Genomic DNA, 16,157 nt, shown 5'->3' with positions numbered 1-16,157 from the left:
AAGAAAACACTCATCAAGGTTGGACAAAGTTTTGGAAGCAATTAGCTGCAAGTAAAATAAATACAAAAGCACTTCTGTCCTATACTTAAAGCCCAAATGCCTAGTTGTTCCAGTCCAGCAGACTCAAGGTCCTTGAGGTGCTGCCAGCATGGGGGATAATGACCCAACTCCTATGAAGCCATTCTGTTCATGGCTAACAGCCTCCAGTTCATATTCCCTTATTTTTCTTCCAGTTTACCTTTCCACATGTGGATTTATCTCCTTTGACCCTTAGAAGTGTCCATGACAATGACTCTATGCAGTTTCAGTTTTGATTAACTTTTCTCAGCCTAGACAGCTGCTACATAAAGCAGCAAACACCAGCATCCAGCAGTACTCTGTTGTTGCCTGGGTTGGTGGGATCCACTGAGATACCCTGAGGCTTCCATTGTCTTGTCTTTCTTTGACGTTTTTACAGTTCATCTTTAGAGCATCTGAGATGGGATCAGACTGAAATTCGATTAAGAAAGAAGAACCATTCAAAATCAATGCCATGTGCATTAGGTAGATTAACAACTGGCAGGTTTGAAATGCAATTACAAGTAGGAAATTACCATCCAGTATCAGAACCTCTAGTGAGGGTGATTCTTGGCATCATGCCATGGAACTGCACTTACCAGTGACTGGGTGGGCAATGAGGAGCGGTCCCCATCGTGTGCTCAGCTGGTCAAACAAGCTGCAGGCCAGTGTGGGCTCATGGACAATCTAATGCAGGTGTCTACAGACAGATCAAGTGTATCACAGCCTGAAACAAACTGCTGGCTGTGCTGTCCTCAAAGGAAGGCCTGAGTGAGGCTATGCCCTGCAATGTCGAGATTTAGGTGAGATCAATCTTACCCAGAGCATGCTCCTGCTACTTTGTCTCTTTTTTTTTCTCCTCACAGGCAGGGTTTATGACAACATCCAGTAAATTAAGACTAAAATGAAGCTTAGCATTTTAAATGAAACATCCACTAAGCAGAGCAAGTTGGCAAGGGCTGAGGTGGATTTGCCTTCACTGAAAAGGCTACAGTGAAAGTGGAAGCTTTTCTCAAAGTTATCCCTCTGTTTCAAGAGGAATCCATTCAGTGTAGCTCTAGGGTGTCTGATGTCCAGCCCAGAGTTCAGACTGACAAATCACAGTAACATTGTTTGTTCCTTACTTCTCTCAGCCCTGGCGGAGATGAGCAATCAGGTACCACTGAGGTAACCACTGCCACTTCTGTATTAATGCTGGCATTGCTCAGAGCCCTGCTTGCCACCCTTGAACTCCAACAATAAGAAGTCAAGAACACAGTATGCTTTGGATTTCTAAATCTAAACTGGGTCCTCCATCAGCCAACTCTCCATATCCTGGACCCCAAGAGTTCTGTTCAAACATGAAGGAAAAAAGTCTCTTTCTCTCAGTGATGGTGCTGCATGACTCCTCCAGCAGCCACCTACCCATCCTGCACTGAAAAATCAAGTTTCCATCTCTGCTGTGTTGGGAGCAGCTCCTAAGTCCTCCACACACACAGGCTGAGGTGAGGCATAAGGCCCAGGCTATAAGTGGTGGTGTGACACCCGTGTGTGGTGCTCCGGGGGAAACCACCCACTGTGCCTGTGCAAGGGTCTGAGCTGTGACTGCCCCGAGTTACCCGTGCTTGTTTCCACGGGAGACACCATAATTACAGCACCATTGCTCAATCACAGTCATTGTTTGAAAGACCACATGCCTGACATGCTTCAGCAGGTGCTCTGCAAGGCCAGACGGGCTCGGTTCAATTCACCTCAGTGCTCTGTATTCCAGCTGCCTCGCAGGTGCTGTGTTCAGGCACGGGAACTGGCACAGATAAGGAGGTTGTCTGCAGCAAGGATCATCACGTCTGGGTCTCTAGAGAGAGCCTGTGGCAGCCCCTGCTCGGTGCTTCAGCAAGCCCATAGTGAGCCTAATCAGTGGTAGAAAAATGAGTTCTGGTTTTGGCAGCTCAGGCGCCATGAGGACACAGCAGTGTTGACAGGGCAGGTCAAAGTAAATACTTTGCACCAAATTTAGGCCAAATGAATTGGAGAGCTACTTAGGTGATCCACATAAAAAGTGCGGGTAAGACTGAAGTGTGAATATTTAAACACTGCATTTCAACTAGACCAACTTAATAATGCTTAATTATTGCTTTTCGTAATTATTACTCGAGTTTAATTTTACTTGTCGCCCAACCTGTACATATCAGATTAGGATATAATGTACATATCTTGCATCCTGGGACAGTGATCACGTCAGAGATGAGAGACAGGCTTGAGCACCTGGAGCATCCCAAGATTTGAGATGAAAAAAGCTTGTGCTATTCTGGTAATGGACAGCAATGGAGACAAAAAAGGGGGAAAAAAGAGGGGGACAAAGGGAAGACAGAAGAAATCCTTTTGCACTTGTCCCTTCCCATTTGAGACTGTTTTCATTCTGCACACAGTGGACAGACGTGCCATTCACTTTGCTGAATTCTGCAATTGAGACTACTTACATTGCTAATGAGCGACAGTGAAAAATACCATAGGTCTGCAATGTTGAACTAGAAACTTGGAAAATGGTCAGATAAATCTTCCTTGTGATCAAGGCTCCTCTTGCATATTCTTTGTATGGTATAACACTAACCCATAGACAGTAGCTTGGGACATTGATGTGAGGTGTAGGGTTGTAGGAATGACTGACCTTCTGGTGCCCAAAGTGGAACATAATTATTTTATTTCATTGGAATTGCATTAATAGTTTACTTTAATTTTACCACAACAAGTTGAGTTAATCAGTGACATCAAGATTGGAGGCAGCCTGGGCTGCAGGGACAATGCACTAGTGGAGTTCACATCCTGAGGGATAAAGGTCAGGCAAAGAATAAAACCAGGAGCCTGAATTTTAGGAAAAAAAACTTCCAATCCTTCAAAGAGCTAGTCAATAGGACACCTGTGGAAAACTGCCCTCAAGGGCAAGGGAGCAGAAGAGAGCTGAGAGATCATAAAGGACATTTTTCATAGAGCATAAAAGCTCTCAATCCCCAGGTATAAGAAATCAGGAAAGGAAGGCAAGAGAGCAGCATGGCTGAGTTGAGACCTGCTAGAGAAACTAAAGGGCAAGAAGGAAATGCACAGGCAGTGGAGCAGGAACAGGTATCCTGGGAAGAGTATAGGGACACTTTTCAGGTGTGTAAAGATAGGGTGAGAAAGGCCAAGGAGCAGCTGTAGTGAAAGGAAAATGAGTATTGGTTTTAAATTGGAGGAGATTCAATTTGTATTAGATATAAGGAAGAAAATTTTTAGTGAGGGTGGTGAAATACTAGAACAGGTTGCCCAGAGAGGCAGGATAAAGACCACCTCAGATATTCAAGATAGTGAGGATTTATTTTCTCTCTTTTGATATAAACTTCCTAAGAAAAAAAGCAACTTTGTACTTTGGTTTCCCAATGAAAGAACATGGGGATATTCCACTCTCTGTGAGTACAGAGGAAGGATGTATTGTCTTGGAAGCTATTTACTGCCACAACAGCACCCCAAAGGCAAATGTCAGCCATCCCCTCTCAAAGGTGTGCTTTGAGCACCTCCAATTTGATGAAAGCTGTTTCTAAATGTCTCCCTTCTACTGAGCATCTGTGCATTCTCAGATAAACATTTCTGCATCATCATTTGATTTTTTTCCTCTGTTTCCCTAACCTGCAAACCCACAGGACAATCCCACATGATTTAGGCAGTCTAGACAGCTTAAAAAGTGGATGAATGCTGTCAGACCAGAACTGCCCATTGCCTTCCTTCTTACAGCTGTTGATTGATTTGAGGTAAGAAAGGGGCTTTTTGTACTGTACCTCTACAGGAAAAATAAAAGGCAAAAAGAAACCAGTGACATGCAAAGGCAGATTTGACCAGGTTCTACTTCAGATGCTGAAAAATCCTTTTTCATCTTATAGAAATGGAAAGAATGTTTTTACACACCAAGACTGTGGGAGCTCAGCACATCAGTCCTGATGTCCAGAGCTACCGAGAGAACCCTTGGGGGGGGTGGGGCTTGGGAGTCTTGGAATGTTGCCAAAAGCACTTGGTGGCTTGATTTTGATCCATCTAGGGATGTGCCACTGATGTATGAGGAGATGGAACCTGCGAGAATCACTCGGGTGTGAATGGTGAAGGGAAGATATCATTATAGGGTAAATCACAGATTTTGGGGTTTTGGTACAGGGGGGTTATGGAGACAAGATGGAGAAATCAGGGCGTGCCACCAGGCTCTTCTTTCTTCTTCCTGTCTTCCATCTTCTGGAGTGGTGTTGGCACTTGGGGATTGGTCTGGGATGAGAGTGTAGTTAGTGACGAGGGTGATATAGGTATTGGGGACAAAAGGTAAATATGATATACGTAGTTTTTGTTATAAAAGATGCGGCCGCCTTGGGGGTGGGCAGAGTGCCTTTGGCTGCCGTGCTGGTCAGATCCTTCGGGCAGAGAAAGGACTTTATAGATAAGAAATAATAAACAATTCTGAAGACTGAAAAAACCTAGCGTCCAGACTCACCTTTTGAGGCCCAGCGTGCAAGAGCCATCCTGAGTGTGTGTGGGGGCAGAGACGGACAGCCGAACCCCATACAAGACCTCACAACAAATGTTCTTCTCACTTCCAGAAGACCAAAACAAGCTAAGCACGGATGACTAACCTCATGTGAAAGAGGAGGGGCCAGCAGATTGTTACCTATTTTTTGACTACTCCTGCTCCAGGTGCATGTTTCTTTGCTGGTCTGGAAGCCTGCAGCTCTCTCCTGCTCTCTGCCAGCTGTTTTCCAGCTCACTGCAACATCACCCAAAACCAATGGTGAGCAGCCTCTGCAGACCAGGCAGATGCAATGCACTGCAGTTGCTGGTAACATTTCTTTATTTTCTCCTATGGTTTCTTGCAGGATGAAATTACCTCTAAAGGGCTATCTCAGGTCTGTAATCTCTTTGAATATTTAACTCTGGTGGTTTTTACCTTTTCTTCAGCAAAAGACAAGGTCAAACATTTTATCAAGTCCAAAAAATACATCAAGGGAAGAGGGTGAGAAAAAAAAGCAAACCCTCTGTATAAAGCACTTCAGTGTACTCATGCAGTATATTAGAGAGCAAAAGGAGCTTTCTGGCTCCTATCTGGCTGTTGTTGCAATCGTTAATGTGGTTTTGTTCCATTACTAATGGCACCAGAATGAGAAATCAGGCCGTCCAGACAAACTTGAGAGACTGTTGTTTCCCATCTGGCAATGAGAAGAAAGAAAAAAACATTTAAAATAATGGAAATAAGCAAACGGAAAACTTAAAATACTGAGCATGTACTAGTAAAATCTGCAGATGCCTACAGCAGGGTAGGAATGGCAAACTAAATCTTTTACAGACCTTGTAAGTCACTCCCAGAGCCTGGTAGTTTAAGGCCACTTTGTAATTAAACAAAGAGAACCTAATTTTTTACAGTGTGTATTATATTGCTTGATACATTTATGTTTCCTAGAACTGCTGATTGACAAAAAGAGAAAAATAAAACCAGAAGAGCAGCACTAATGGATGAAAAAACTACAACCTGGAGTGGCATATAATTAGCCTCATCTGAAAGGGGTTGGAGAGGATTTTAATAAAAAGCTTTGCTAGGAAAATATATCATGAATATGCCAAGGTAAGTAAAATTAAGAAAAACACTCCAATCTGGCTTTTCTGTAAAGTTACTCTGAGCTAACTACCAAATCCTGCAGCAGAGCCAGGCAGGGTCCATCCCTTCACTCACACCTGGCAGAAACAGTTCCCCCACTGAAGCCTTGCACCAATGCCCAAGCACCAAAGCCCAGGACATCCACAGCATCCTCTTCAAACTCCAGCCCAACAGCAGGTGATATCTGCTGAAGTTCATCCCCCATTGTCTTTGGGGTGCTGGGAGGTAGATAGGTGCTGGCGGGACTCAGATGGGTCAAGCATCAAGGTTAAATTCAGTAGATTGGCTGCTAATCAATAATCCAGCCATCATCAGTACAAGAGGAAATGACTTCAGGTTATGCTAGAAGATATTACTAAAAATTGCCTCTCTGGAAGGGCTGTCAACCACTTGAACAGGCTGCCCAGGGAAGTGGTGGAGTCACCACCCTGGAGGTATTTAAAAGACATGTAGATGTGGTTCTTATGGGCATGGCTTAGTGGTGGACTTGGCAGTGCTGAGGTAATGATCTCTTGATGATCTCATCCAGCCAAACTGATTCTGTGATTCCTTGAAGCCAAATGATTATATCCGTAGTCACTTGTTAATGGGCTGCACCCCATGGCCTCCAGCAGCAGCCCCCACAGTGCAGCTCATATGGCCACACTTCTCCACAGGCTGCAGGCAAGAAGACTGCCCCAAAATTTCCCCTGTCCCTGCTGCTCCCCTGCCTTGCCAGTGGGTCCCCACCCCACCCAGGTGTCACCCAGCACTGCCATTTCACACTCCAATGCATTTCTGCTTAAGAGAAACCTCCTCCATTGCAGGGGGGAGGTTTGCAGCACAGAGAGAGGAAGCATTGCTTCCAAGGGGCTCTCAGGGAGGGAGGAACCAGCCAGCTTTCAAATAAATATGGTTTATAATAGCTTGATTAAATGCTTTCTTAATGCTGAGCACTTTGTGATATGTATTTCTTGAGGTGCAGTTTATATTTTAAAAAACCTCCAACCTCTAGGTATTTTACAATTTTCCCTTTAAAAAGAAGATTTTTAAAAGTTCTTTGCTGTTAATTATTGATGCTGAACACAAACACAGGACTTCCTTTTATCACAAGACTGAACATTTGACCTATGGTAGCCAAAACTGAAAATTTGAGAGGACCTCCAAGCCTGCATTTCAATTTCGTTACTATCGTCTGTCTTTCCACTAAAGTGCATTTACTCAATGCAACCAGTTTGATACATTTAAAATATGCAGGGCTCAATTAATTTTATACGAGAATATAGCTTTTAAGTTGTGCTGCCAAGATAGCTCCCTGGGCCACAAGCTCAAAAATAATTTAAATAAAGGCTGAAAGAAATAAAAAAGGGAAAATTACACAAAGTCACATCACCATGAGACCTTCTTTAATGCTCTGAGGAATTAAACTGCCATAAAGTGATGGGATCAGGAAGAAACTTCATCTGACACAATCTCTCCCAGGGGAAGCACAACACACTTTTTCTTGCAATTACGTTTTCAGCTGGGACACCCAGGCATGAAGTTGGCCTGAAGCAGCAAAGGGTGCTGTAGTGTGTATTTATACTTTGCAATACTTTGAAGTAGTTTTGTTTTTTGTATCCCCATAGTTTTCCCAAATAGCTTACCCCTAATTGTACCTCCTTCCCTTTACCTATGTAATTCCTCTCCCTTGCTGAGATCATCCCCAAATCCCAACCCTGGCTCTCTGTCAATCACTCAGCATCCCATCCCCTTCATCTAGAAGCTTCGGTCCAAGACATCGAGCGACTAGCCAGAGGCCAGGGGTCAGCCCCCTGAGACTTGCCCTATACGCTGTCCTAAATGTCTATCCCTTAATGCCCAACCCTTTGGGTCATTTATTGGTTGGTAAAATGTTATCTACTTTTGGTTTCCACCTCCTTTTATATGTAACCTTGGCACATCTCCCGGGGCTCCCAGCAGAAGGCCCCCTAAGGTGTAGGAGCTCCCCAGAGCTCCTGAAAAAAACCTTGGATTAGCCCTTGCTAAGAGTCGGCCCCTTTCTTCCACTGATGTCTCTAGTGTCTTCTCTGCTGCAAATGCGACTGGCCTGGCTGCCCTCAGCACCCTGGGGGCACGAGAGAGTGTCTCCCCGCAGTGGGCCATGTCGGGTTGCTCCCCCGGTGTCTGCCGACTCGGGCCTGGCCAGGGGTTCCTGAGAGGCTCGCAGGGGGACAGAGACAAGAGGGGATTTGGCAAAGCACAGGAGCAGCTCAGACGAGGTGGAAGGGAAGCACTTCATGGCCTCTGCAGATCCAGTGCAGACACACTTCCAGGCAACCCCAGCACCATGGCAGGCTGCAAAACCTTTATGGGACCAAACACTTGGGCAGTACGTCCTCACTGACCTCTCTTCCCCTGCCCCTTCATCTGAGTATCATCACTGAAGCTTCAGGAGATGCACCAGAAGTTGGTGAAGCTGGAGATTTTTTTGCACCTAAACAAAATCTGGGCCCTGGAGTCCATGAAGATTGCACTGTCTCTTGCCAAGGCCTGACTTTTAATTCTTGGAAGTCGCCCCCTGAGATGTGCATAGAGCATGGGAGCACATGATAGCGTCACACTTGGTTGAAAAGCCCCAGCAGGAGGGAGCCCCCTGCACAAGCCTCACCCCTGCTCAGCCCCCCATCCAGAGCTGTGCTTCAGCCATCCAGACCCCCAGGGACTCGCCTGTTCTCACAGACAGGCAGCACATAAGGAAATCTGCATGTAAAACCTGCATGCAAACCATACAGTGCAGAGGGAAAGTGGCTACTCAGCGCAGGCAGCTCGGGCAGATCGCAGCTGTCCCTCCCGCCAGGCTGATTGTCCTTTCCCCCAACTACCCTGAGGAGCCTGCGCTGACCAGCACGCTGAAACGTCTCTCTTTAATCCACAACTCTACTAAAGGAAACTTGAGGAGAGGGAAGTGCAAGGAAGAGAATGGAAAATCTGCAAAAAGGCTGATCTGGTGTGTAACTCTTTCCCTGGTCAGAGGGGCAGATCTCCAGGGGGGTGTATATGGCTTCTGGTAGCCATATACAAGGATGCCTCTGAGAAAGGATGAATTTTCCGGATTGGGATGCTCTCATGTTTTCTAATCATATTTTCCACTATCTCACACTGTCTGGTGCTTCTGAAAGAAGCACAAGGATTGCTGGGGACCTCCTCTGGACGATAATAGAAGGGAGAGAGGAGCACCTAGTGCATGTGCTGGGTACAGTGGGACACGAAACAGGTTCATTTTCCATTGTGGTCATCTGAGATGATCTCTGAGGACACAGAGATGCTGCTTTCCAGCCCTCCCCCCATCCCTGTCTCACCTGCATCATCACCCAGAGACTTCTTGAAACAAAAAAGTCGGTTTTAGCACCCCGAAGTGAAATTTCCCTTGAGGATGCCAAATAACACTTGAAAGCACCCTCCTCGGCCAGATGTCCCGATCCCGGGCTCGGCTCCCAGCTCCATGCTCCGGCCGGGCACGGCAGGGCCGGACAGGGCTGCGCCCATCGCACTCATTTCCCGGCTGGGCGATGGCCGGCGGCCTGGCAGCGCCTTCCCTTCCTCAGCCAATTGCATCTCCGGCCCGGATGGGAGATCGCGGGGTGTGAGCCGGGGGAGCGCCCGGGGGCCGCTGCGGGGGGGAGCTGGGAGCAGCCCCGGCGCCGCGGCGGGAGCGGGAGGAAGAGGAGGGAGAGAAGCGAGGGAGAGGCCTGGGGCAGGCAGCCCCCGGGGTCGGGCCGCGCCGGCCGGCCCAGCCACTTAAATGCAACCCCTGGGGCACGGGCTTCCCGCTGATGAGACCGCTGCAGGGCTCTCGAGGCCGGAGCGTCGTCGTGGGGACCGTCACCCTCTGCCTGGCCGCCGGCTGGGCTCTGCAGAGTAAGTGTCCGGTTCCGTCCCTGCCTCCCCCGCTCCCGCCCCCGGCGCTTCCCTGCTGCTCGTCGCCGCGATGCCCCGGCTCAGCCCCAGCGCCCGGCATCCGCGGGGCGGTGCAGAGCGCCCGCCGACCCCCGCCCGCGGCCAGCGCTCTGCCCAGCGCGTCCGCAACCGGGAGCGGCTGGGGAAGGGACGGGGACGGGACGTACCGAGACTTAGGCAGGCATCGCTGCTCTCCCTGACACGGTCAGGGAAGGCTCGTCCCCGCTTCTGCCGCTCGGAGGGAGCGGGGGAGCCGAGCGGGACCAGCGCGGCCGCGGGGAGAGCGCCCCACGCCGGCCTCACGCCCGCTCCCGGCAGGGGCGGCCCCAGCAGCCGCCGTGCCCCCGCTGCTTTTCCAGCGACCGAGGGGACAAGGCGTGGAGGGGGAAACAACCCGGTTAGTCAGCCCGAGGGTTGTCGGGTCACGCTGGGAAACGCGGCGGTGAGGAGGGAGGTGGGTTCCGACCCAGCACCCCACGGGGGGTGAGTGGGGATGGGGCAAAACGCAGGGAACCGTCCGGTCCTCTTCCAGAGGGGCCTGCGGGAGGCTGCTGCCAGCCCCACCCTCGCCCGGGGAGCGGGGTGTCCGCGCCGCCAGCGAGTTTGGTTCGGTCACGGCACTCCACCGAGAGAAGTGACGCGCAAGCAGGACACCAAAGGGTGGAGAAGCAGCCCGCCGGCTTTCAGAGGCCCGTGTTAGAGCTGTCCCCCAGTTCAGAGCTCCTGCGGGGCGGGCCCGCGCAGCCTTTTTCTTTCCCACTCACTGCCCAGCACACTGCAGGCCCAGCTGCGGTGCCGCGGCCAGGTCCGGTAGGCAGAGCCGCACTTCCCACTTTGACTCTTGGCCAGGCAAATACTTTGGAAGAGAGCAGCGTGCCAGGACGGCAAACTCAGTGAGCTCTGAGCAGCCCCTGTACGCTCTTCTCCGGGTGCATGTTTTACTGGGTGTGAAGGGGCTGGTTTTGCGAGCAGCAGAGCGGTCACCTTGCGCAGGGCGCTGCATGTGGGTGTGATGTTTGCTCTCCAGCCTGGTGCAGCTCTGTTGGATTAGACCAGTTCAGGTGATCTAGGCACACTGCCTACTAAAAATGTTTTTGAATGGTTAGATAGATACTGGACTGCCTTTTTTAGCTTTGCATACCAGATAGGGACAGAACATGTTTGCAAAACATTTAATGGAAATATTTTAATTCTCTCTTTTTTTACATTTCTTTTGCAATTGCATATTCAAAACAAAGCCTCTATAAAAACATGAAAGGGTCACTGAGGGGAGACACTCAGCTCCTGTCTGGTCAGAAACAGTGGCAAAGGCCTTTAAATAAACACATGGACCAGAAAACAATTGAAACAATTTGCAGCGATTACCAGAGGTTCCCGGCTGTTCTGTTTCTGTAGCTGGCACAAATCTCGTTTTCACAGCTCTGGTTAGTCTCTCCTGCACACAGGCTGAACAGCAGACCGCAGCTCAGCAGAGGATGCACTGAGCTGCCCAGAAATTATGTTCCTGCAGGGAGACTGGGCAGCATGAGTATGGACAATGTTCAGGAAAGGGGGAGCCCTGGAGTGTTATCTTGGAAAACCCTAGGTCCTATTTGGTATCATAGATGAGAGCCTGAGAACTGAACTGGCTTCTTGAGCTCCCCTACCTTATCCTGACCAGCAGAGTTAGTGAATTCTGCTACAGATCCCAAATAGTGAAGTCAGGTTGTAATTCACCCATCTCTTCCATTTCTGATAGCTGTGGAGGGCTCTTATTTTAAGATTTTTTTCAATTTTTTTTTCCCTTGGAGATTTTTTTCTTTGCCTTTCTTAATCATTCTTATCCCTGAAGACTCTGCAGAACCTTCTGGATCATCCCCAAGTGTCCTATTTTGCACTCATGCAGGGTAGCTGAGGGTCTCATTCTCACTCTCCCACTGGGTTACAGACATTTACAGGTCAGCACTTCTTTTTCGTTTTGCTCTTGCAGTCAGGCTGTTCCCACAGTAAGGGAATAGAGCAGGTGAGCTACTCCAAGCCACACCAGGAAAAGGCATTCAGCCTTACTGTGTGCTTTATCTGCCTTTCGTCTGCTTTGATTTTTGTGGGCAGATAACAGGATTTCAGTCTTTAGCCAAGGGTCTCAAACAAGCCATTAATCAAAAGAAAAAATGTATGCCAGTTAAAACTCCAGGGTTGGTGTTCATCCAAATCTTCATGCAGAAACACCAAATGCAAGCAGAAATTATTGCAGTTACACATTAAACTAAGCCGTCGGTTCAGTTTCACAGTGTCACAAACAGCTCCGTAATCACATCAGGAGGAAGTAGGTGAGAATGAAATATTCTTTTATATGCATTTTTGCCCGGATATCATCAGGAACATGAAGTCCCTGGCTTCTCAGGGACTGCATACCTTTGGTTACATGTGATTTATCTGCACTGGCTTATTAACTGGTTGCCTTTAAGAAGCTGATATTTCTAATGTTGATTACACATCCTGAAAACACGACAAAGTCCTTGCCAAGACTTCACATACTTATGCCTACTACAGTTCTTGCTTTTGGGGGATGGTAGTTAATGAATATGATAGATTACCTTGGACATGGCAACTTAAACTTTCCATGTAAATGCAGGATTTTAAAGGAAGCCAGTTACTGATGAACAAAAGAACATTGGATAAGCATAACATTTTCTGAAAACTGAGCAATGTTCTTTTCTATGTGGGTGTTAAAACATTGAAACACATAAATTATGCGTCCTCTATGGTAGAAGCATTTTTGCTATCACAAATTTTTATAATTAACTAATTTTTAAATTATAAATGTGTATTTAGTCTTCAAGTATGTATGTTACTTTTATGGAAAGCAGAAAGAAGAAGGTATTGAAAAGCACAATCTATCCTCTCTTAGATCACTGAGATAGACAGGTAGGATGAATTACCAGGATCCAGAGGCCCCAACCTGCCCTGAACAGTTGGTGCAGCATCACCTCCAGACTCATCACTCTCCTTTGTCTTTCAGCTTCAGGTGGAGTATCCTTAGTTGTCCCACAACCCAACATCAATGCAACAGTGGCACAAAACATCCTCCTCTCAGTTGAATACTCTTGCCGAGGTGTGGCCACCATTGAGTGGAAGCATGTGTCAAGCTGGGGCACCACCAGCATTGTTGAGTGGAGAAGTGGGAATTATGTCAACATATCCACGGTCTACAAGGACAGAGTGACTACTTTTGAAAATGGCTCTATACAGCTTCGGAATGTGGGCATGAGAGATGCTGGCTACTATTTTGTTACTGTAATGGAGGAGCATGGAACCAATGCCTACGGCACCATCATAGTCAATGTTTACGGTACAAACTACACGGGACTTCTTGGCTTTACCCTGTGTTTAAGCATCAATCTGCTTGTAACTGATTTTATAATATTCATTTTTTTTCCATTTTCCCTACAGAGATTATCTATGAAGATTTGCATTTTGTAGCAGTTCTCTTCACATTTCTCGCTGCAGTATCTGCCATTCTAATCTGCTTCATGTGGCTGTGTAATAAATCTCTGCATCTATTTCAGAAGAAGACAACACACAAACTAACAGGTATTTCTCTAAAAATGTAGTCAGGGTATAGGGTCTTCAAGCCTGAAATTTGAGCCTAAAATTTGTACCATAAAGGTGCTAAACAGGGCCACTAAGAAAAAAGACTGAAGGGCTCAAATCAGTTGTTCTAACTCCTTACTAGTTGAGGCAACTCAATAACAGGTATTTAGTTGAAGAACAATCCACAGGACATCTACCTTATTTGTTTCACATTAGAAATAATAAAATACTTCCCAACATTGCTGATTGCAAAACTTGGGGAGAAAAGGCCAGAGCTGAAATAACCCCCCACCAAAGGGCAGGAGACAAAGTCAAGAGCATCAGCAACTCTCTGAGTTCACATCAGCTGGGTGTATCCTAGGGGAAAATAATCAAATGACCCTTGGGAGTGGCCCCCACTTCAGTTCAATCCTCAGTGGAGGATTGCATCTCCTCTTCTCAACCCCCCTCTTCATCTGTTCACTTTTGATCCAGTTGCAGACTCCAACAAACACTGAGTAATATCAAAACCTGACACTGAAGACAACAGTCATGAAAAGCAGGTCAAGGGAACACAAGGGCTACACTGAAGGGACATAGAGAAGAAATTTCCAGGCCACTACCAGGGACATTTGGCCTAGGCAAAAAGACAAGGTACCTGTTACGGGCCTGGGATCAAGCTCTTAGGCACATCTTTGAAATGGGAGGTTTCCTGTACCACTTCAAAATATTTCAGATGTTTACCTGCCCTCTTTTTAAGTGCAGATCCACTTGTGGCTTCTTGCCCTCTAGGTAAAAGGTCTTCCGTATTTCTTCTATATTAAGTGTTACATTACAACAAGCAGCCTAGCTATCAGTAGTTTACTGGACCAGCAGAGACACTCAAGCATCCTAAGATTCATGGCCCAGACTTTGTGTCAACTCTGCAAAACCTAATAGAAGAAAAAATTAACTTGGTTTGAGCTGCCTCTTCCTTTCTGTTGCTCACCTATGGCTCTTCAGTGCTGCTATTTTCGTGATGCATACACCACTCACAAGCTTCTGTAGCTACTGAAAACTTTCCTATCATGCCAGAATACAGAGGATTTTGTTTAGATAAAGCCTCTTCCTCCAGCTGAAGGCAATCTGCCCACAGGGCTGAATTGAACAGACATATTCATGTAACATATGGCAGAGTTCAGGAAAGCACAGTTCTAGAAAGTTGTGTGATCTCCCAGGAAATGGTCCAGAGCAGAGACCTAATTTCAGCCCTAATTCTATCTCAGAAGAACCCTCCTTTCAGATGTCATGAAGAGAAATATAAGAACGGTCCCTATGGACTTAGTTTTCTTAGTGCCTTTAGACTTGTACTGGAAGAAATCATTGTCACTTTAAAGATTTTGAGAACATTTTTATACAGTTAAATAGTTTGAAAATATGTATTTAAAAACTAATTTTAGATGAGAAAGCTTGAGCTAATATTAAAAAGTTAAAAATGTCTTGGCACAGTTAATTTTGGAATGTTGGCCTTCCAATCCATTTGCCAATCAATAAAAATATCCTTTCATTTACAGCAAGTACAACAGAAGAGATTGAACTGGAAACCATTGAGTGTTAGCCAAGGACTGTATCATAATAAAATAACAATTCTACCTCAGGAGAAAGTATTGGCCAAGAAAACAAGAACAAACCTAGAAGGTAAAATATTTGTGACTACTGCAGAAACATCCTGACTTGCAAAGTAATTAATTCAGCAGTGTCTGATGGAGCTGTTTCAACTTGTTACGTTTTTGGTTCTGCTAGTCAAGGTCAGAGTAAAAAAGAGTAGGCTTTCATGCTGAGCATGAACACATTTTTGTGGCTAGCTAATAAAATCTAGAGCCTCTACCACTCTTAAAAACAACCAACCAAGCCTCTAAGATCAACCCATAAAGGAAATTATCATGGTCTTGAAGGACACCTGCATTTTGGATACAGCAAGTCTCCTATTACGGACAGAGTGGTCATTAGCATCCATCAACATAATAAATTAAATATCTAATTACAGTATTATATTAAGAAATTAATTGCAAGCATTGAATCTTGTTTATTACACCTATGCTGCTACTTTTGGGTGTAAGGAACTTCCTGAAGCTCTGAAGACAAACTGCAATTTTTCATGAGACAAAACTGACTTTGAAAGAACGCTGAGCTGGTCAAAGTTCTCCCGCTTGTGTTTCCTGCAGTTGTTTACACTGCCCCAGGATGGATGTTAACACACATTTTATGACATTACTAGAGCAGGTGGTTGTACAAGGAACAGTGCAAGCAGGCACTAAAGAGGACACTGTCTATGAAGATTAGAGGGGTCAGATATAACAGTGTCACACAACACCAGCTGGGATGGCAAAATACTAAACAGTTCTGTTGTAAAAGATGTCAAGTCCTTTGCAAGCTTAGCCCAGTGCTGAACAATCTGAGAAAAAAAGTTATAACAGCATTTCTTTGAAATAAAGTATTTACAAATACAGTTCTAAAATTGCTCTTGTTGAGAGGCCACCTTTGCTTTCCCTATGTTGTAAGAAAACATAAAGTGACCCAACTAATGCTTTCTTGAATCTGCATATTGCACGTATTGCAATTCTCCACCTGTAGATCTGATGGGTGGAATAATATTTGTGTTTGTCAGTGAGAAAGCAGTAAACTGACCGAGTTGCAAATTATTCTGTTTTGCTTTTGTAATGAGAATTTTGCAGTGTGAAATAAACTTTGAACTTGGAAGACATCATGGACTAGTCTGCGCCTGTAGATTGCCACGTTGCTGTTTGAGTCAAACTGCTACTACTGCCTTTCTCACACTTTGTCTCACTTGTTTGCAAAAACCTTTTACAGGACAGGCTGACAGAGCTTTGCCTCTGGTCAGGGACTGGATGCTCAAGTGCAGAGGTACTATGGGCTCCATTTGGAAAAACAGTTCAGGGAATTTCTCACCAAGTGAATAACAATGCAGGTAGGTGCCAAACAAGCCAAA

The 16,157-nt window shown here is 46.2% G+C and overlaps 1 protein-coding gene across 1 annotated transcript; it reads left to right on the top strand.

Moving 5' to 3' along the window:
- Window positions 1-9,342: 9,342 nt before the first annotated feature.
- On the top strand, window positions 9,343-15,911 carry VSTM5 (V-set and transmembrane domain containing 5). Its single transcript, XM_059838562.1, has 4 exons — window positions 9,343-9,577; window positions 12,618-12,947; window positions 13,049-13,189; window positions 14,722-15,911. Exons 1-4 carry the CDS (start codon window positions 9,493-9,495, stop codon window positions 14,763-14,765), a joined length of 600 nt encoding a protein of 199 aa, XP_059694545.1. The 5' UTR covers window positions 9,343-9,492; the 3' UTR covers window positions 14,766-15,911.
- The last annotated feature ends 246 nt before the right edge of the window (window positions 15,912-16,157 follow it).

Source organism: Haemorhous mexicanus, chromosome 2 (genome assembly GCF_027477595.1).
Source record: "Haemorhous mexicanus isolate bHaeMex1 chromosome 2, bHaeMex1.pri, whole genome shotgun sequence".
NCBI classification, from domain to species: domain Eukaryota; kingdom Metazoa; phylum Chordata; class Aves; order Passeriformes; family Fringillidae; genus Haemorhous; species Haemorhous mexicanus.
This window is presented reverse-complemented; position numbering and strand designations above follow the sequence as displayed.